Raw genomic sequence first — 22,331 nt, forward strand, 5'->3', positions numbered from 1 at the left:
GACTCCCCCAGAAGGGGTCTTCTATGTCGGGTGTATGTGTTAGATCAGATTCCGTTGACTATGTCAGAAAACTCAAAATAGCAATAGGAAACCAAACAGAACTATCTTCTCACATAAGATGAGACTGGAGTGGCAGTCCGAGGCTCACCGATGTCCGAGGCTCACCGATGTCGTGCAGCAGCCACCCAGGCTCCTTCTCTCCATCCTCAGGCAGTGTCTAACCTGGTGATCGCCTTGGGGAAAAGATGGCAACTGGAGATCCGGTCATCACACACACATTCCAACCTGGGAGAGCTGGGGGAGGGGCAGCTGCTATCCCTCCCGGATGAGGCAGCTGCCCAGACCTTGAACGTACATCTCACTGGCCAGACCTTGACCCCAGGGCTGGGCATAGCGACAGGGGGCTGGAAGCACGCTCCCTGGGCTGGGCGCTCTGCTGCCTGGAACAAAGCCAGGGTCTGTGGCCCAGGAGACAGGGGAGTGTGGAGCCGGGTGGATCCCGCCTTCGCTGCCACTGTGGGTGTCCCAAGCAGATGTTTCTGCTCTCAGAGCAGAGTTCAGAAAGTGTGTCTGGTTTCCTTTAACCTGCACCATAAAGTGTGACGTCTGGCTGCCCAATACATTCCTGCTCTGCTCTCCCAGTCCCCAAGTAGTGGAAGCATTTTAGGACCAAATCACATAGTACCGAAGGAAACATAAACACCCGCCAGAAACTGCATCCAAATAGACCCCCGTGCTGTCAGACTAAACCTTTCCCCTCTTGCCCGTGATTCCCTCCGTGGGCACTCCCTCCGTGGGCGTGGATGTGACGCAGCACAGGGAACACTCACACTCCCCGCAGGGAGCAGGGAGCGCGGTGCCCCGGGACTGGGCGCCGGGCCAGCACCAGTGAGTGACCACAGGGACCTCCACCTGGCGGTCCCAGGCCCTCCCTTCATGTCCAAACCAAATGGCCCAGCTCCCACCCACAGCACCCTCTCCACCTCCGTGCCAGGTCACCTCCTGTCAGACACCTGGGCACAGGAGGACTCTCTTGCGTCCCCTGCTCGCCCAGCGGCTGGTCACAGCCGGGACTCTGGGTGCTAACCATTTCTCCACCCTGCAGCACCACTCAAAGAATTACTAGTACATAAGGGTCTTTGCGTATTGGTTAGGAGGTGAGGAAGGTACCTGCCACAGAGGAAGGGAAAAAACTCAACGTGAATGTCACTCATCACAGTCCTAGCAACTCACTCGCAGCCCAGCCACGGGGACTTCTCCATCCACAGGCCCTCCCTCCCTCATGTCATCTAAGTCTTCCTCCATCTCAGATCCGGGTACTGAAGACCCAACTACCCTGATGGTGACTTTGCGAGGGCCTCTGCCTGGGGCTGGGGTTCGAGCTCCTCCACGTGCACAGCCCTTCTCAGGTGACATGTTACACTCAGAGATGGGCTGCCCTGCTCCAGGCTGGCCTCTCACTCCCCACTCATTAACCTCCGAGGACCGCAAGCTCCTCAAATGCAAAGGGGCCTTGCCGTGCTGACCTCTAACTTTGACCCCTTTCCCCCCAAACTGACAGCTGGTGGCCACTGGTTGCAGGAGAAGCTCTGGCCCAGAAAACATCTTTCTCGAGGAGGAGGCAGGGCTCCTCGAGGGCAGAGCATCAGGCTCTTCACTCTCACAGCCGGGCCTTCCTGGACCAGGGGGAGAGGGGACAAAACCAGTAATGCAGAACCCGGAGGCTCTGATGGAGGGGCAGCGGCGGTGTGACGTCCGCGGGATGAATGACCACAGTGCAGAGGCTCAGACTGCTCCAGGATGGCCAGGCCAGGCGCACCCCGTGGGAGAAGGCACCGAGCCCTTCAAAGAAGGTGACAAATGGTAATTATGGGCGTCAGGAGGAAGGGGCCAGGAGAACAAGAGCTTAGAGAATCAGCTAGAACCGGGGTCTAGGCTAAATCAGGGACCAGGCAGGAAGCCTGAGGCAGACACACACTCACTTCAGAGTCCGTGTGAGGCAGTCAGGTGACGAACCGGCAGGGGGACAAGGTTTGACATCAAGGCGTGGCAGCAGGCTGAGCACAGCAGGCACCAGATACACAGGTGAGAGCCAGGTGAGTGCAGATACCAGGGCACTCAGGGGGGGACACAGTCCCTGCAGGCAGCGGGCAGCCGAAGGCAGCGGAGAGGAGGAGCCTCTGCTCCGCTGGTGCAAAGGCAGCGGGATCTGGGCATGAACTGGAGGCAGAACTACCTGGTCACCTCAGAGCCTCCAGGTTCCACTCAACCAAAGCTCCGACAACAAGCCTCGGGGGCCAGCGTAGCTGCTGGTGGGTGGAAGCCGGCATCCAGGGGCAGCCTGGAAGCTTTTGGGGAGAAGTGGCCTGTGTTCAGGTCGCAGTGGTGACCCAGCGGGAATCCCCTCTCCGGCTCTCTCTGGCAGAAAATTCTGCCATCAGACAGCACCTGCCACCCTTTGGAGCAGCCCGGGGCCTCCGCACCTCCACACCAGCTGCAGGCAGCCCTGTCCCAGAGCCCACAGCATCACGGAGCGTGACTACAGGTGACCCATCTGACCATAACACTCCCTGGCTTAAAACACTCCTGGGCTTTGTACCCCTAATAAAGTCCTGTCCCAGCATTTGTCAACCTCTGCTCCAAAGGCAGCTCTCCACGTCCATCCAACCCGCCTCATGTCCCATCAGACTGAGCAAGACTGCATTTCCCAGCCTCCCCCGTGGCTGGCTGGGGCCATGGGACTAATTCTAGGGAATGGGCTCTAAGCAGAAGTAAAGTGAGTTACTTCTGGGCTGAAGTACAGCAAAGCAGAGTGGGCCCTCATGCCACATGTCCAGATGGCGATGTCACAGGAAGGTGGCATCTCCCACAGCCTGGACCCCTGAGCCGTGGCAGAGCTGCCAAACCCAACACCCTTCACCCACACCCCCATGTACACACACACCAGCCCCAGCCAGAGTGAAAATCAATCCTTGTGAGACCAGGCACTGAGATCTGGAGTCAGCCTGTCATTGAAGCATCCCCTGGCCACTCCTCACCAAACACAGCCCCGTGTGGACCTGGCACTCTGGGCATCTTCTCACGCTGGTCAAACCTCTCACAACCAACTGTAAACTCCAGCCACATCTGCCACACCTCTCCGTCCCCGGACACAGACACAACATTGCCTCTGCCCCTGACGTGACAGTCCTTCGTGCCTCCCTCTCTCTGCCACTGAACATGCTGTGTCTTGACCCAATGACCCCTGTATAGTTCTCCCAAGGACCTCGTGTAGTTCTTCTGGCCAAACTTCCTACTGCTCTCCTCCCCCTGACCCCCAACCTCACCCCCTCACACACACACACACACACACACACACACACACACACACCCCTTGCCGCCAGCACGGAAAACAGTTCCTGCAGCATGGAAAATGCTCAGCAAATGCTAGCAATTATCAAGAAAGCGGGCTCTTTGATAAACGGAAAATTGGGGGACAGGGCTCTGTGAGGGAGGAACCACTGAAGGTGAATCATTTAGACTTATTCCAACTCGTCCCCAGGGGACCACACCACAAGTCAGCCACACAGGGAGATCACATTTCCGTGTTGGGGAACTCCTCCTCCACCCAGCTTTCAAAGGAGCCTTAAGCACATTGTCATGATTACCTGCAATGGTGGCATGTTTGCACCCCAGATATAATTTTTGGAAAAAGATAAAAGTCATTTTCCGCTAAGCCTGCTGAATTAAGTAGATAATCACGATGAGTAATATTGTTTGCTCAAAAGTGAGTGACGATGACAGAACAAAACCAGTTCTTTCCTGGCTCCAGACAGCACAGGTATCTCTTGTGATCTGACCCCTCCCAGGCCCCTGACTGACTGGTAAAGGACTGCCACCTGGTGACACAGAAGGGAACTACAGGGCAGTCCCTAAAAGGCCAAAAATCCTTAAAAATGCAAACCCAGGGATCCTGTGCCTGTATCCTGCAGAGGCCTTCAGTTTCCCTTTCACCAACGTGTTCCCGGGAGTGAAATTAATGTGATCTACTCTGCAACTCTAAGTCTGCCAGGCTGTTAATATTTCCTACCTTCCATTTTCAACTTGGAGACATAAATCATACACATACTCACATAAACTTAGACACATTCTAGAAAGATCTTATCTACTGCAAGCATAAATCTTAACTGTATAGTTCTGACAAACAGATACACACTGTGTACTCCACATCCAGTCAAGATAAGGAGCATTTTCATCAGCCTGGGCAGCCCCCGGGGGCCTCCCCAGCAGCCCTCCCCCTAAGAGGCAGTGACGCTGCTGTTTTCCATCACTACTGATCAGCTTTGTCGTTTCGAGTTTCATGTGAGTGGACTCACATAGCATGTACTGTAGCATTCTGACTTCTTTCACTCCACATGTTGCTGGAATTCATCCAGGCATCAGTAGCTCATTCTTTTCATGTTGAGTAGGAAGTAGTGCATTGTGTAAATATGCCATCACTTGTTTTTTTTGTTTGTTTGTTTTCTTACGCTGCTGATGGACATTTGGGCTGTTTCCAGTAACAATAGTACTACTAGGAACATTCTGGAATAAGTATTTTTGGAACATATTTTTCATTTCTCTTGGGTAAATATTTAGGAGTCAGATTTCTGGGTCAATGGGTAGGTGTGTGTTTACCTTTATAAGAAACCACTAAGCCATTTTCCAAAGTGGTAATAGCATTCATACCTTCCCAGCAGAAGTGTGTGAGTTCTCTTTTATTTCTAAATGTTGGGAGAAGTCCAATTCTACATGAGCAGCAACATAAACTATGATTTCAGCATTCGGCGAGGTAGGTGTTCAATAGAATGCCCCACATTTTAAAATGGCAATGTTGGCCCGGCTGGTGTGGCTCAGCGGTTAAGCATTGAGTCAAGAACGAAGAGGCCAAATTCATTCCCAATCAAAATGGGAACACCTGTACAGGTCAAATAACCTGGTTCTAATTCTAAAACAAACATTAATCCAACTTTCTGACAACCTATTTCAAAAGTCCCTTAAGATTTTTCTATTTTTAAACTGATGATTTTTAATTCTTTTAAGCAAGATTTTATTTAATCTCTGTTTAAAGTTGAATTCGTAAATATACTGTTTCTGTTATCCTTAAGAGAAAAAAAAAAAAAAACACGAAGAGGCCAACGGTTCAGTTCCAGGTCAGGGCACATACCTGGTTGCGGGCTTGCGGGGGAGGGGGGGCATGCAGATTGATGGTGTTTCTCTCTCATCGATGTTTCATCTCTTTATCCCTCTCTCCCTCTCCCTTTCTCTCTCTCTAAAATAATCAATGAAATATATATTTTAAAGTGGAAATGTTGGATTAAAACATAATAAATCTGCTCATAAAAACAAAAAGCTATCACCTCACACCTATTAAAATGGCTGTTATAAAAAAGACAAGAAATAATATGTGTTGGAGAGAATGTGGAGGAAAAAAGAACCGTAGTACACTGTGGTGTGAATATAAATTGGGAAACAGTATGGAGGCTCCTCAAAAATATAAAAAGTAGAACTATCATATGATCCAAAAAGAATCTAAAGCACTAATTCAAAAAGGTATCTGCACCCCATGTTCATTTACAACGTTATTTAAAACAAAATTTGTGCACTGGGGGGGCGGGGTCCTCAGCCCGGCCTGCGCCCCCTTGCAGTCCAGGAGCCCTCGGGAGATGTCTGACTGATGGCTTAGAAACCATCAGTCAGACATCCTTAACGCTGCTGTGGAGGCGGGAGAGGTTCCCGACACAGCCACTGTGCTCACCAGCTGAGAGCCCAGCTCCCCATAGGGGGAGCACACTGACCACCATGGGGCAGCTCCTGCGTTGAGCATCTGCCCCCTGGTGGTCAGTGTGCATCATAGTGAGTGGTTGTTCTGCCATTCGGTTGATTTGCATGTTGGCTTTTTTTTTTTAATTTCTTTATTGATTAAGGTATCACATATTTGTCCTCGTCCCCCCATTTCCATCCCACCCCCCTCCCCACACATGCCCCCACCCCCCTGTTGTCCTTAACCGCTGGTTGGGCTCGCATATTGGCTTTTTATTATATACTACAGGCCCGGTGCACAGATTTGTGCACCAGTGGGGTCTCTTGGCCTGGCCCGCGTGTGGAGGATCAGTGAACCTCCACACTGCTGCAGCCTGACCTTACCTGCCAGCTCACCCAGCTCCAGCCCACCGTCCTTGTCAATCCTCCACAGCACAAAGTAATGTGCAAAGCAGCAGGCAGCAGGGAAGGAGCCTGAGCCCAGGCTGGGTGCTGAGCCACTCCCTCTTATCCCAGCCCCACTGCGCCTGCCGCCACCGCTCACCCATCTGTCAGCTGAGCAGTGCTCCCACTATGGGAGCACACTGACCACCAGGGGGAAGCTCCTGTGTTGAGTCTCTGCCCCCTGGTGGTCAGTGCGCAACATAGCTACTTGCCAGTCATCCAGTCGTCCAGTCTCTTAGGCTTTTATATATATAAACTAAAGGCCTGGTGCACGAAATTTATGCACGGGGGTGGGGGGTGTCCCTCAGCCCAGCCTGCACCCTATTCAATCTGGGACCCCTCGGGGGATTGGCCTAAACCAGCAGTCAGACATCCCTCTCACAATCTGGGACTGCTGGCTCCCAACTACTCGCCAGCCTGCCTGCCTGATTGCCCCTAACTGCTCCCCTGCCTGCCTGATTGTCCCTAACTGCTTCTGCCTGCCAGCCTGATCACCCCCTAACCACTCCCCTGCCAGCCTGATCCATGTCTAACTGCTCACCTGCCAGCCTGGTTGCCCCCAACTGCCCTCCCCTGCAGGCCAAGTCACTCCCAACTGCCCTCCCCTGCAGGCCTGGTTGCCCCCAACTGCCCTCTCCTGTAGGCCTGGTTGCCCCCAACTGTCCTCCCTTCCCTGCAGGCCCAGTCACCCCCAACTGCCCTCCCCTGCCAGCCTGGTCGCCCCCATCTTCCCTTCCCTGCTGGCCTGGTTGCCCCTAACTGCCCTCCCCTGATGGCCATCTTGTAGTGGCCATCTTGTGACTACAAGGGGGCGGCCATCTTGTGCAAGGGCATGATGGTCAATTTGCATATTACCTCTTTATTATATAGGAGGAGGATAGCCAAGATCTAGAAGCAATCTAAGTATCCATTGGCAGATGTATGGATAAAGAAGATGTGGTACATATATACAATAAAGTATTATTCAGCCACAAAAAATAAGGAAATCCTGCCATTGGTGACAACATGATGGACTTTGTGGGTATTATGTGAAGTAAGTCAGACAGAGAATGTATGTATGTCTGATCTCACTCCCCACCATGTGCCTGTCTGTTTCTTCTGTTATTAATAATTACAATACATTTATTATTATAAAAAAGTTTTATAATTTTTAAAAGTTGTTGACAGTATTACAGATGTCCCTCCCCCCCTCCCACTCTTTGCCCTCTCCACTCAGCCCCACTTTCCCTCCCCTGGCCTTCATCCCACTGTTATCTGTGCTCATGGGCTATGCATGTATGTTCTTTGGCTAATCTGTTCATCTTCTTTTATCTACTGCCCTCCACCACCTTCCCCTCTGAGTTGTCCATGTCTCTGGTTCTATTTTGTTTGTCAGGTTATTTTGTTCATTAGATTCCACACACAAGTGAGATCACGTGATATTTATCTTTCTCTCACTGGCTTATTTTGCTCAGCATCATGCTCTCTATGCTTTCACAAAGGTAAGAGATCCTTCTTTTTCACAGCTGAGTAGTATTCCATTGTGTAAATGTACCACATCCATAGATGAGTGGATAAAAAAGCATACCTGTCTCTTAATTAATTTTGTGTTATTTTTCACCTGAATCTGGAAACTTCTGGTTTTCTTTTCATTATTTTGAGTGAGAACTAAATGAGCTAATTAAAGGGCTTAGTAGCCGAAACCAGTTTGGCTCAGTGGATAGAGCATCAGCCTGCGGACTGAAAGGTCCCAGGTTCAATTCCAGTCAAGGGCACGTACCTTGGTTGTAGGCACATCCCCAGTAGGGGGTGTGCAGGAGGCAGCTGATCGATGTTTCTCTCTCATCGATGTTTCTGACTCTCTATCTCTCTCCCTTCCTCTCTGTAAGAAATCAATAAAAAATATATTTTTTAAAAAAAGCATAAATTAAAAAATAGAAAGTAGATAAACAATAGGAAAAAAACAATGAAATTAAGAGTTGGGTATTTTAAAAGGTCAAGAAAATTTAGGGGAACAAAGGGAAGGAAGAAACTATATTACACTACACACACACATACACACACACACACACATAAACATGATATGGTTGTGGTCAAACAGGTATTACATTTGTCAAACTAAACAGACACTTTAAATGGGTGAATTTTATTTATGTAAATGACTAGTAAAATTAACAAACCTCTGGAAATGCAATCAAGAAAAAAAAGAAAGAATACAAACAAGCAATTCTGGGAACAAGAAGGACATAGCTACAGATAAAATAGGGGTTTTAAAGAAAATAGACATATTTTGAACAGCAATAAAAAATATTTTTTAAAAAACCTAACTTTAAAATTTGTTTCAAAAATAGGAAATCTGAATACCCTCTAAAACAAATCAAAACTTACATTATACAATAACCCAGTTTACCAGGTGACTGCAACTAAAGTATTCAAGGAACATAAACTTTTCCAGGATGAAGAAATCACTAAATTGGATAAATCCCAGGAATGCAAGTATTCTTTAACATTAGGAAATCCTTGAAGAGAGAATAAAGGGTAAAAGGTATAGGGGGCCAAATATATGGTGACAGAAAATGATTTGAGTCGGATGGTGGGCACACAATGCAATACACAGGTCACGATAGAAATGTACTTGAAACCTACACGATATTATTAACCAGTTACCCCAATAAATTTCATTTAAAAAAAGAAATAACTCGAAAATCCTTGATGCAATTTACTATATTAACAGATTAAAGAAAACCATATGATCATCTCAAAAGATGCAGATTTAACTGGTGTTTAAGAAAAAATATTTTTCAAAAGATAAAAAGAAACATTATATTGTATTTGTAGTCATTTTTACTGGGCTATACCAGCAGAAAGCATACATAAAGGACTCTATAAACAATACATAATGGTTATTTAGCACTTGATGCCTTACAAATCACTGTGTATCTATTATCTGTCTAATCTAGCCACTCTCAAGAAGGTATCACATGTTTTAAAAAATACTTGAAGAAACCCATTTAAAAAAAGGGTTATTTGTCCCAAATCCTAATTATTTTAATTCTTTATTTTGTTGATTCTCTGATATCCTGTGTTATTTGTCAAATTAAAAATAACAGATGTCTAACTATAGATAATACATAATTTAAAAAAAAATTCTGGCCCTGACCAGTTTGGCTCAGTGGATAGAGCGTCGGCCTGCGGACTGAAAGGTCCCAGGTTCAATTCCGGTCAAGGGCATGTACCTTGGTTGCGGGCACATCCCCAGTAGGGGGTGTGCAGGAGGCAGCTGATCGATGTTTCTCTCTCATCGATGTTTCTAACTCTCTATCCCTCTCCCTTCTTCTCTGTAAAAAATCAATAAAAAATATATTTTTTAAAAAAAATTCTGAATTCAGTTCTCCAGTGTTTCCCACATGCTCTTGGAACAGAGACAAATAAAAATGTTTAATTCCATAGTTTATGTTCTTAGTCATTTCTATCTTTCCTTCTCAAATTTGTAATCTACAATTAAACACTGGCTGCCCTGGCCAGTGTGGTTGTTGGTTGTCCAATAGACTGAAAGGTTGTGGGTTTAGTTCCCAGTCAGGGAACAAACCTAGTTTGCAGGCCTGACCTGCAGTCGGGGCATGTACAGAAGGCAACCAATCAGTGCTCTCTTTCACATCGATGTTTCTTTTAATCTTCCTTCCCCTTTCTCTAAAATCAATAAGCATATCTTGGGGTGAGGATTTAAAAAAATAACACTGGTATCCTCCCTGGTTTGGCTCAGTGGATAGTGCATCGGCCCATGAACTGAAGGGTCCCAGGTTCGAATCCAGTCAGTTGCAGGCATGCAGGAGGCAACCAATTAATATCTCTCTCTCATATTGATGTTTCGTTCCCTGTCTCTCTCCCTCCCTTTCACTCTCGCTTAAAAAAAATTGTTTTTCAATAGAAAAATGTCCTCGAGTGAGATTAAAAATAATAATAACAAAATAAAATAAATAACACTGGTGTTCTCCCCACTTAAAAACTATAGTTTGTTCAAAGCTGGATGAAGCTTGAAGCCTGGTGGTTTCTATCTACCAACTTCGCAGCTCCTCTCTGGGGAACAAGTAAGCATCCCTCTTGTTAGTTAATCCTGACTGGTTACAACAACCTAGGTATACCACAACCTCTGACACAACCTGACATATCACTTCCGTGTCAAAAGGAAGGACATCATGGGAAAGGGGAGGAGTACTCTTCCCTCTTCCTCTAAGCACAGCTAAAACCCTGGACACCATATATAAAACAGTGTAAGAAGTTCTGAGGATACAGGCTACTGGGGGCCAGGGACCTGAAGAATGACAGCACCGAGTCCCTTGAGTTTTCCTCTTGCCTCATCTCTCCCAGGCTGGGTTCTGAGGAAGCTGGCAACCCAGAAATGCCACAGATACAGACCAAAAAAGGTCCAAGAGAAGTCTTCTCTTTTCAGCCAAAGGACTAAGAAAGGAGTAAACTCACAAGACAAAATTTTTGGACAATAACCACTCTCCTCCAGCCAACGATCATAGGAGAAAACTTCAGCCCTATCCACACCAACAAAGGCCAAGTGGGGTGCCTACACTTCCACTCTCACCAGGCTGTAATCCCCACCCTGGAGTAGAGTCAAAGAAGGTCAAGTGAGGAGACAGGATTTAAAACAAACAAACAAAAAACTCCCATCCCACTCCAGCAGTATCAATGGAAACCATATGGGGAGACCAAGGCTTCTAACCCTACCCAGAAACCAGACATCTCTCCCTCCTTACTGTTTTGGACATTGGAGGGTCAGGACTCTCAGCAATTCATAAGGTCACTCCCCACCCAACGCTAGCACATGGTGTCAGTGGAGGACATGTGGGGAGCACTAATGAGACACTCCTGCCCCTCCCAGCTAGGTGGTATCAGTGGAGCCTTAGTGGGGAGCTGTAACTCATACTCCTACCCAAATACTCTAGTAGTAGAGGCCAATGATGGACTTCCAACACCAACTTCCAACACTTTATCCTCCAGGGCAGTGGCAGAGGCCAGCCCAAATAGAAGATTTAAATAGTATAGTCTTCTAACATAATGCCCAAAATGTCCGGATTTCAACTGAAAATCACTCATCTTGAATGAGAAGACAATCCACAGATGCCAACACTGAGTTGACCCAGATGTTAGAATGACCTGTTAGATTAAAACAGCTACCATAAAAATACCCCAGTAAGCAATTACAAACATGCTTGTCACAAATTTAAAAACAGAAAGTGTCGGCAAAGAAACAGAATAAAGAACCAAATGGGACTGAAAAGTATAATAACAAAAGTTAGTGATGGGCTCACCAGCAGAATGGAAGGGACAGAGGAAAGAACCCGTGAACTTGGAGATAGAATAATAAAAAACACCCAACCAGAACAAGAAAAAAATTGCTATGGCCCTGACCGGTTTGGCTCAGTGGATAGAGTGTCGGCCTGTGGACTCAAGGGTCCCAGGTTTGACTCCAGTCAAGGGCATGTATCTTGGTTTCGGGCACGTCCCCAGTAGGGGGTGTGCAGGAGGCAGCTGATTGATGTTTCTCTTTCATCGATGTTTCTGACTCTCTCCCTCTCCCTTCCTCTCTATAAAAAAATCAATAAAATATATATTTTTTAAATTGCTATGGACTGACTTGGGTTCCCTCCTTCTCCTAATGTGACTATATTTAGAGATGGGGCTTTTAGAAAGTAATTAAGATTTTATTTATTTATTTTTTTATATATTTTATTGATTTTTTTACAGAGAGGAAGAGAGAGGGATAGAGAGTTAGAAACATCGATGAGAGAGAAACATCGACCAGCTGCCTCCTGCACACCCCTTACTGGGGATGTGCCCGCAACCAAGGTAACATGCCCTTGACCGGAATTGAACCTGGGACCCTTGAGTCCGCAGGCTGACGCTCTACCCACTGAGCCAAACCGGTTTCGGCAGAAAGTAATTAAGATTTTAAAAGTTCATAACTGTGGGTCCTAATCTGAGAGGGTTGGTGTCCTCTAAGAAAAGAGAGCTCGATCTCTCTCTACACACATGTCCTGAGAAAGGGCTGTGAGGGCACAGTAGGAGGGTGGCTGTGTGCAAGCCAGGAACACACCAAAACCAAATCAGCTGGTACCTTGCTCTCAAAGACTTCCAGTCTCCAGAGCTGTGAGAAATACATGTCTGTTGTTTGAGCCCCCAGTCTGTAGTATGACAGCCCAACAAGACTAAGGCAGATTTGGGTGCTGCTATACCAAATACCTAACCATGTGAAAGTAGCTTTGGAACTGGGTAACGGGTGGAGGCTGGAAGGGTTTTAAGTTGTATGCTAGAATACAGACATCAAAGGCCATTCTGATGAGGTGTCAGACAGAAATGGAAACAAGAAGAAAGGCAATTCGCATTGTAAAGTGGCAGCAGCCTTGGCTAAACAGTGTTCCACTGTTTTGTGGAAGAGAGAACTTGGGAGCAATGAAACTGGGTATTCAGCAGAGATTTGTAGGCAAAATATTAAAGATACATCTTGGGTCTACCTCATTGTTTATAGCAAAATGTGAGAGGAGAGAGATGAATTGAAGAAACGATTGCTAAGGAAAAAGAACTTGGAGATTTGGAAAATTCTGTCTATCCCCATTGCAAAATGAGAAAGTTTGTTCAGCTCTGGCTGAAGGGCCATTTGATAGAGATCATGGGTGTGACTCATGGGTTTAATCAGCCATCTCAGCAGAAGCCAGGAATAGAGATGGGATTAAACCATCAGAAACACTGCCAGTTGGTACTAAAGGGGACAGAAAACACTAGACAAGATGAAGGCAGGCTGTCAGACTTCTTAGATCCTACAGGACCAGATAGCAGAGCTGCAAACGTGCCCTATGCTGCAAGGAAAGGAGAGAATGACTGAATAGATTCAGAGACCATCAGGCTACCTCTTCAGTTCCAACAGGTGGGGATGACCCTGAAGTGTCAACAGGCCACATGGCCAAACACTGAAGCTTTGGGGGGTAGGACTGCCCAGACCAGTCTCAGTGGCAGGACCGCTGAAGCAGAGGATTGTGAAGGTGGAACCCCTGCTTCAGTGAATCTGGAAGGTAAGGCATCAAGATCTGATGGAATTGCCCCACTGGGACTTGGACTTGCTTGGACTTACCCCTCCCTCCCTCCCTCCCTCCCTTCCTCTTTTAGAGTGCAACATCTGTCCTGTGCCTGCCCCACCATTGGTCAGGTTTCACAAGTTCACAGCTGGAGACAAATCTGCCTCAGGATGAAATATACCTTGAGTTTTACCCATACCTGCTTTACGTGATATGTAGGTGAAACTGTGGACATTAGAGTTGTTGCTAGCATAAGTTAAGACTTTGAGAGTTGTTGGGATGAAATGAATGTATTTGGCATGTGAGAAGAACATGAATTTTGGGGGCCAAGGGCAAATTCTATGAATTGTGTCCCTCCCAAATTCCTATGTTGAATGCTAATTCCAAATGTGACAGTATTCAGAGGAAGGACTTTTTAGAGGTAATTAAGGTTAAATGAGGTCATAAGGTTAGGGTCCTAATCTGATAGGACTGGTGGCCTTTAAAGATAAGGAAGAGAGATCTTGCCTCTTTCCACAGGCATACACCAAGGAAAGGCCATTCGAGGATACAGCAGGCAAGAAAGCCAGGAAGAGATCCAGCACCAGAGACCGAAGCCGACACCTTGATCTTGGACTTCCAGCCTCCATAATTCTGAGGAATAAATTTCTGTTGTTTGAACCACCCAGTCTATGGCATTTTATTTTAATGACAGCCTGAGCAGATTATGATAAACATATAGTGAAAAACAATGAACAGAGTTTCAGGAACCTGTGATATTACAAGCAAAGACCTAACATTTGTTTCAGCATCCTGGAAGGAGAGAAGGTGTGGGAATGGAGGCCGAAAATGTATTCAAAGAAATGATAACTGAAAATTCCCCCAATTTAGCAAAAGGCATAAACCTACAGATTCAAGCTCAGCAAACAGGATAAATTCAAAGAAATCCACACAAAGATACATCTTAGTCAAATGTGAAAACTAAAAACATAGCACTCAAAACATGTCTAGCAATAACCTTCAGTTTCAATTCATATATATATATATATAGATATATATATAGATATATATATATATATATATATATATATATATATATATATCATGTCATCTTCCTCTACCCAAGAATCAAATGGTGAAAGGCAAGTATTTCAAAGTCTTTTCAAATTTTCACAACCTAATATTCAGTGTCAGTTCAGGCCTACAACTAAATTTTACTATGGTATGAAAAAGTCTAAAGTACAAACTACATACAATGAAGGTAAATCTTCATAAATAAGTACATTGTCAAGTAACTCAGCTTGAAACAGACAGAAAACATCAAAGGCCCTTCTGTACTCCCCCTTTCTAGGCTACAGGTCTGACCCTGGTAATTAACATGATTTTCAGTAGATGTCTAAATAAGCAAGGTCTAAAAGACACAAAGTGCAAAAGTGAACTGCCAGGCCAGTGTTCTGTGGATTCAGGGGAAGCTGCCCTCATGGGAACTTTGTGACTGGCTAACTCACAAGTCTCATTTTTCCCTGGGTGTGAGTAATCATCTAAGTAGTTATCTCAATCAACAATTTCCCCCTCAAGAATGATTAGTCACACCCAGGAAAAAATTTTACAGTCTTTAACCATTATGAATTCTATTTTGCTGGACAAAGGCTGAATGCTCACTAAAGACTTTTCCATATTCTTTGGTTTTCCCTCCAGCATGAGTTTTCTGATGTTGAGAAAGGGATGAACTCTGGCTGAAGGCTTTTCCACATTCCTTACACATATAAGGTTTTTCTCCAGTGTGAGTTTTCTGGTGCTTTGTGAGAGATGAGCTCTGGCTGAAGGCTTTCCCACAATCGTTACACTTGTAAGGTTTCTCTCCAGTGTGTGTTCTTTGATGACGGATGAGGGCTGAGCGGTCACTGAAGGCTTTGGCACAATCATTGCATTTATAGGGTTTCTCCCCTGTGTGAGTTCTCTGATGTTGAGTCAGGGCTGAACAGTAGCCAAAGGCTTTCCCACATTCATTACACTCATAAGGCCTTTCCCCAGTATGAGTTCTCTGGTGCTGGATGAGGCCTGAACGATCACTAAAAGCTTTCCCACATTCGTTACACTTATAGGGTTTCTCTCCAGTGTGAATGACCTGATGCTGGGTAAGAAATGTGCTTTGGCTGAAGGCCTTCCCACATTCATTACACTCATAAGGTTTCTCTCCGGTGTGAATTCGCTGATGTTGAGTGAGATATGAGCTCTGATTAAAGGCCTTCCCACATTCATTGCATTCATAGGGTTTCTCTCCAGTGTGAATTATGTGATGCCGAATAAGGGCTGAGCGATGACTAAAGGCTTTCCCACATTCGTGACATTTGTAGGGCTTTTCTCCGGTATGAATCCTCTGGTGGAGAGTAAGGTGTATGCTCTGGCTAAAGGCTTTGCCACACTCATTACACTCATAGGGCTTTTCTCCTGTGTGAATTCTCTGATGCAAAACAAAAGCTGAGTAGTAACTAAAGGCTTTCTCACACTCATTACACTTCCAGGGTTTTTTCCCTGCACAAATTCTCTTATGCCTCATTAGATCTGAATTTTGTTTTAGGTTCTTTTTCAATGAATCACAGTTACGTAGTCTTTCTCCTTGCTGTTGAACAAGTAATGACCTCCGGCCAAAATTTCTTCCAAATTCATCACACTGGTAACTTCTCTCCCCAGGTTTCTTCTGAGTGACAACTTCTTGTATTAAATGTTTCTTGTGGTTTTCCTGTTGACTCTCTAGAGAATCCTCACATCCACTGTCACCTTCCTTTGGAAATCTTTCAATTAACACACCAGGGGCTGACTCTTCTTCAGAAACATCCTGCTCTCGAGTTAGCTCCTTGCCTTCTGGTCTTATCTCCCAGTCTAACAGAAACAAAAATGGACATGTATCATTTCCTAAACTGAGAGTAAGGTAATTACTGTGGTGGGAAAATAGTAAAACAATCAAAAAGTGCTACAGGGAACACATGAACTTAAAAGCTCTCACAAACAGCCTTGCAATCATAAAAGAACATGAGAAAAGAAAGATGACCGGGCAAAGAAGTACAGCCGCATAGAGGGAGAGGGTGAGTAGGCATTCACAATTCCTCTGTCTAGTGGCTAGGAAATGAGAAAAACTAATGGAACAAGACTAAGCAGAGGTGATAAAAAAGAAAAACAGAGTCCGGGGAAACAGGGCTGGGATCAGAGAAATATAGTTTCCCAGAGACTGCCCATTGCCAGCACCACACCATGGCATTATCACTTCACACCCTGAGAATGACCATCATTAGCTGATCTCCTTCTGCCAATCGTTTCCCATTCCAAAATATCCCACTCAATGCTAACAGACTAACCTTCCAAAACTACTGCTCTCACACAAAAATATGTTAATTCTACTGTCTTGAGATGAGACACATATTCTAGTTACTAGCATTCAAAGTGGTCAAGATCTACAAATTCGCCCTGGTCAGTGTGGCTCAGTTGGTTGAGTGTTATCCCATGCACCAAAAGGTCGTCAGTTCAATTCCCAGTAGGGGCCCTAGCCAGTTTGGCTCAGTGAATAGAGCGCTGGCTTGCAAACTGAAGGGTCCCGGGTTCAATTCCGGTCAAGGACGCATGCCCAGCTTGTGGGCTCAATCCCCAGTAGGGGGCATGCAGGAGGCAGCCAATCGATGATTCTCTCATCACTGATATTTCTATCTCTCTCTTCCTCTCTGAAATCAATAAAAAATACATTTTAAAAATTTTTTCCTCATAGGGCACATGCCTGGGTTGTGGGCTCAATCCCCAGTAGGGGCCATCCAGGAGGCAGCCAATTGATGTTTCTCTTTCACATCCATGTTTCTCTCTCCCTCTCCCTTTCTCTCTCTCTAATATCAATAAAAATATACTTTAAAAAATATCTACAATTCAAATCATCACAAAGCTTAGTAATTCAGAAGCAAGTGATCATTCTCTGACTGCCCCAGACCCAACAAACTGCAAAGAGTAAACTAAAACTAAGTTGTTTTTTTAAATGAATAGCATGTAGAGAGGGGGAGGTCAAATCCCCATGTGCTTATATTGGTCCCCAACCTGTCAGGATTGCTGCCCCCAAATCCTAGGCTTTCTAGTAAGAATTTCGGGGAGAGGGGGGAAGCTTCACTGCTAAAAATGTTTAAACATTTCCAGGTGTAAAGTCTTTACTATCCATTCCAACCATGATGATATATACAATAAATCAATATGATCAAATGTTCTCAACCACATATCCTAATTAGGGAAGTGACTGAGATTTTAAAGGACAAATAGATAGATACAGATTACAGGCAAATGGACTTCCAGCTAAGAGGATAATTAACTTATTACAGGTCACAAAGCTTGAGTAGCTGAGATTTTGGCTTTGGATCTGGGAAAACTGGGTCCAAAGTCTGAACTCATAACCATATGCTATGCTGCCTCTGCTTAGATAGAGAAGGCAAGGGAAAACTCAGAGATCAATTTATAGCCATTGCTGTTAGACAAAAAGTCACATTACCCTCAGAAGTAAAATAACACACATGAAAAACCTGGTTTAGAGCCGTGCACCCATGCAAATTATTAATATACATTAAAATGCTACTTTCATTTCACCTTATTGGGGGGGGGGGGACTGGTTTAAAAGAGTAGAAAGTACTTACTTTCTAAAATATAAAATTATGAATTTATAACAGATCATCATCCACAGCGGGTAAAGTGTGGCACGGGAGAAAGGGACTTCAACTTTTCTATGGTCTAGCAAAATCTGAAAGGCTCCTTCACAAGCATTTCAAAGATGCTTTTCCCACTGGCCATGAGGGTTGTAAGTTCTCTGTTTCCAACACTCACTCACCTGGACTAGTGGCTTTTGAGGCTTCTCTCTCCAGCTTCTCCCCAGACTCCAACTGAGAGATTACATCAGGCTTGGAAATTGGAAGCCCTGTTCATGGGGAAAGTAAAGAAGTCTGGTAAAAAGCACAGGATTAACTCTTTGGTCATTAGGAAAGACACTTATATGAGAGGCAGGTTCTGGATTTCTCCCTCACCAGTGCTCAGGAGGCAGGAAGGTTGATACGGGGTCTATTTGAATTCAGAACAATGAGTCCCTGTTTCTACCTCTCCCTATTAAAAGAATAAGCATCCACTTCTTAAGAGGTATTTTCACTAGAACTTCATCTTAATATCTCTGGTCAGATAATAGAAAAGAAGGCTATTACCACCTGGGAAAATTCAGTAAAAAGGAGTCCATTTCTAACTCTAGGGGTGTTAAAAAAATATCCAGAAACAAAAAGCAGAAATTACATGTCTCAGGCCTTTCAGGAATTAAGACTCTTTTAACCATTTTTATGCCATAAGTGTCTATAGATACAAGGCTCGGACCTTTTCAAATTAAATTCAAAATATCATGGCAGTTAACTGGTTAATCTAAGAACCTCCTAGTTCCTTGGAACTGAGGAAGCAAAGCTATCGCACTGAGTAAATTCACAGGGACCGAGGAGCCATCCTTACCTAGCAAGACCAGATTCCTATGCTTCTCAGGCACATCTCCCTGCGGAGGGTTCAGCTGTCCCCACTGGGTGAGAGCCTCAGCCATATCCCTGATCATGAGCGACTCCTGAAAAACCAAATACATCCATGCTCACCAAGGGACCTCCTTCCAGAGGTCTCTGGGAAGGACTCAAAGTGACAGACAGAAGCAGGAAGACATGAAGGATGGGAAGGTTAGACAAAATGACCTCTAACATCCCTTCCAACACTAAGATTCTCTGGTGTATAATAGTCCCCCTTATTTGTGGAGAACATGTCCCAAGATCCCCAGCAGATGCCTGAAACTGCAGATAGTACCGAACCCTATATATACTATGTCTTTTCTTATACGTACATACCTTTCCACTTAAAAGAAGCACTATGACTTGTCTTTGACATATCTGAATTGCTAGCATCATAGACGCCCTGATGGGTCTGACTCCCTCCCACCATCTAACCTCAATACACTGCTCCTTCTGAAATCTCTGGGCTGCATGGTGGCCACCTTTCCACATGCTATTTCCTGTTCCTGAATGCTCTCCACTTGTGCATCCTTTCAGCTCTCCAAATCCCACTCACACTTCAGATCTCAGCTCAGGTGTTACCCCTCAGGGAAGCCTTCCCTGACTCTCTGGGTTGTAGCACCATGTTCCTTCCCTTCTCTTAGATCATGCACACATTGAGGAGACATTCTGATCATCAGCTCTCTGTCTCGTTCACTGTAGCGCCTGGAGAGCAGAGGCCAGGCCAGTTTTCCCTCACTGAAGCAGCCCTGGTACCTGACACATAGCAGAACACTGTATTGGTCAGACAGTTGAAGGAAGGAAGGAACACTTGAATAAGAATCAGTAGAAACGTTTCAAATGGGGTGTTCTATGAAAGTGTGTGTGGGAACAGAGGTGGGGAGGGGAACAGAAGTGTATCAAACAGGATCTGTCTTCCAGAGCTAGTGAACTGCAGTGCATCACAGTGCACCAGGAGCTGGAGCTGGAGTTCCACCTGGGTAACCTGCTGGTCTCTGACCGGAAGCCCTTCATGGGCCTGCAGTGTGGGGACCCACACCCGGAGGCTGAACTGCGGGCCTTGGTGAGCGAACTGTGGGCCTTGGTGCAGGACAACATGCAGCTGCTCAGCAACCACAGAGCTCATGGAGGAGGCACTGGTGGTGTGGCCGCCGGAGCCCACCACTTGCCTGCCGCACAAGAAGTTGGTGCTCTGGCCATGGCAGCTTACAAGCTGGCAGCAGTTCGCACGCCTCAAGGGCATCTGACCCAAGAAAAAAACCACTCTGGTGTGAGGTGAGGTGAGTGGCCATGGTGGCGCTGCTGGGGCTACCAGCATGCCCGCGACAACACCAAGGAATGGCTGATCAAGGTGTCCAGCAATGCTGACCCCCTGTAGGACCTGTTCACCAAGTAGATTCAGGCTAAGAAGAAATAGGTGGCCAAGAACGAGCGGAACTGGCTGCATAATTTAGCCCACGTGCACAGGCTGACATGCACAGGCTGACAGACACCAGAGTAAGGGCCATGCCTTGCAAGTGGCCAAGGTCTCTACTGCTTCTGTGGGGCACTTCCAGGAGAGCCTCCCAAAGAGAAGGTGCCCCAAGGATCTGGCAAGAAGAGGAAGTTTCAGCCCCTTTCAAGGACTTTGCAGGGGAGAAAAAGAGCCAGTTGGAGATGCTGTGAGTCATGAACAGCAAAAAGCCTCAGCTGGACGTGAGGAGGGCCACCTATAAGCAGATGAGAGAGGAGGACCAGAAGGAAGTGGTCAAGAGGAGGAAAATGAGCAAGAGAAAGGGGGCAGGGGCAGGATCCTGGAGGCAAGAGGAAGGTAGGGTCCACCCACCCAGGGGGGTAGGAGAGGGAGAGGCAAGGAGGCTTGGGAGGCAAGATGAATTCTGGGCTACCTGGCTAGGGTGGCAAGAGGAAAGGAGGGGAACACCAAGAAGGAAAGTTCACTCTCCAACCTGCCTGCCTATAAACCAAGAACTATTCTAAATGTTAAGGTCTAAGTCCTGTAGGGGATGCAGAAGAAGGTGGCCACTGCCTTCATCGAGCTTGAGGTTGAAGCAATAGGACGGCCCACCGCTCAAAATAGTATGTAAGGGATTAAAAATGGCGGCAGAATAGGTGGATGCTGCATGGACATGCTCCCAGGAACAAGCTGGAAATACAACTGAAATACAGAAAGACTTCCTAAATAATCAATGGAAAACTCACAGAAGAGAACCTTGATATCCAAGAACTGAAGGTGGAGACCACAAAGAGACTCGTAAGAGGGGCGGAGGCACAAAAGGGCTGGCTGGGCACCCACAGACAGCAACTTAAGTCCCAGAGAGATATCTCAGCTGTGGGGGTGAAGGGGTGCCACTGAGAACTCTGGGATCTAGTCTCAAAGCTGGGCTCCCCAGAAGAGATCACCAAACTGAGGAAGGTACCCACATAACATCTAGCTGTGAAAAGCAGTGGGGTGCTGTCTGCCAGGGAGTGGCAGCTGAAAGTTCAAGCACCCTCTTGTAAGGCCAATGCACAAAAATTCCCTGTGGAGCCACCAATCTTGTGCTTTGGCAGAGGGAGGATGAAGTGGACTGGAGCTGTGAGACCAGAACCCAGGACTGGGGACTCAGGAGATAGAGCTCAGAAGGCAGACACCCCAAGTTTCCTGGGCTGAGTCATTCCCTCACACAGTGGAGGACATCTTTCCCACATAGACATCTGCCTTGCCTGGGGGGGAAGACAGTCAACACACCCTATTGGAACACACCTTGCCCTGAGGCAACTTAAGAGATTAAAAGTAACAATTAGCCTCCAGGCAGAAGCAACTATCCCACCCTGTTGAAAAAACTCTCGCTACACCTAAGGACAATTGCCTGGGAGCAATTCAGGTCTGAATCCTATTAGTCTGTAGACAGAGGTAGTCTCTGGAGGCTTTGAGTCTTTGCCTGATCAAATTAGTCAGAAGTAGCCTTTAACGCTGTCCTGCACTAGAGATTGAGGGTATAGAAGATCTACCTACTACATAGTCACAAACCCAGACAACCAAAATGAGGAAACAAAAAACAATCCCCAATGAAAGAACTAAAGAATCCAGAAGAAGAGATAAATGTAGCAGAGATAAGAAATTTATCTGAAACAGAGTTCAGAGTAATGATGGTAAAAATGCTCAACAGTATGAAAAAAGATATAGTAACTATGAAAAAGAACAGTCTGAGATAAAGAATGACATAACACAAAGAACACATTGGAAGGAATACACAGCAGATTAAGGGAAGCTGAAGATGGAATCAGTGAATTAGAAGACAGAAATGAAACTATCACTCAATTAGAGAACTAAAAAGAAAAAAAACAATTAAAAAGCAGGAGGACAGCTTAAGGGAGCTTTGGGACAATGTAAAACACAATATTAGAATAGCAGGTGTGCCAGAAGAGGGAGAAAGGAATAGAGAAGGTGTTTAAAGAAATAATGGTAGAAAACTTCCCTAACCTGGTAAAGGAAAAAGTCACACAAGTTCAGGAGACACAGAGAACCCCAAACAAG

At 45.9% G+C, this 22,331-nt stretch overlaps 1 protein-coding gene and 1 pseudogene across 1 annotated transcript; one reads left to right on the forward strand and one right to left on the reverse strand.

Annotated features, from left to right (window-relative positions):
* Positions 1-14,382: 14,382 nt before the first annotated feature.
* ZNF892 (zinc finger protein 892) lies at positions 14,383-16,018 on the reverse strand. The gene has a single exon (XM_028137699.2). It carries the CDS (start codon positions 15,823-15,825, stop codon positions 14,881-14,883), a length of 945 nt encoding a protein of 314 aa, XP_027993500.2. The 5' UTR covers positions 15,826-16,018; the 3' UTR covers positions 14,383-14,880.
* A 2,959-nt stretch (positions 16,019-18,977) lies between these two features.
* LOC103303583 (ribosome biogenesis regulatory protein homolog) lies at positions 18,978-20,774 on the forward strand (annotated as a pseudogene).
* Positions 20,775-22,331: the final 1,557 nt, after the last annotated feature.

This window comes from Eptesicus fuscus, chromosome 16, assembly GCF_027574615.1.
Source record: "Eptesicus fuscus isolate TK198812 chromosome 16, DD_ASM_mEF_20220401, whole genome shotgun sequence".
In the NCBI taxonomy this organism is placed as follows: Eukaryota; Metazoa; Chordata; class Mammalia; order Chiroptera; family Vespertilionidae; genus Eptesicus; species Eptesicus fuscus.

What these genes read in the sequence shown, in the direction of transcription:
- ZNF892 (XM_028137699.2), bottom strand. Translation starts at nt 15,825, where the DNA reads ATGAGGCATAAGAGAATTTGTGCAGGGAAAAAACCCTGGAAGTGTAAT.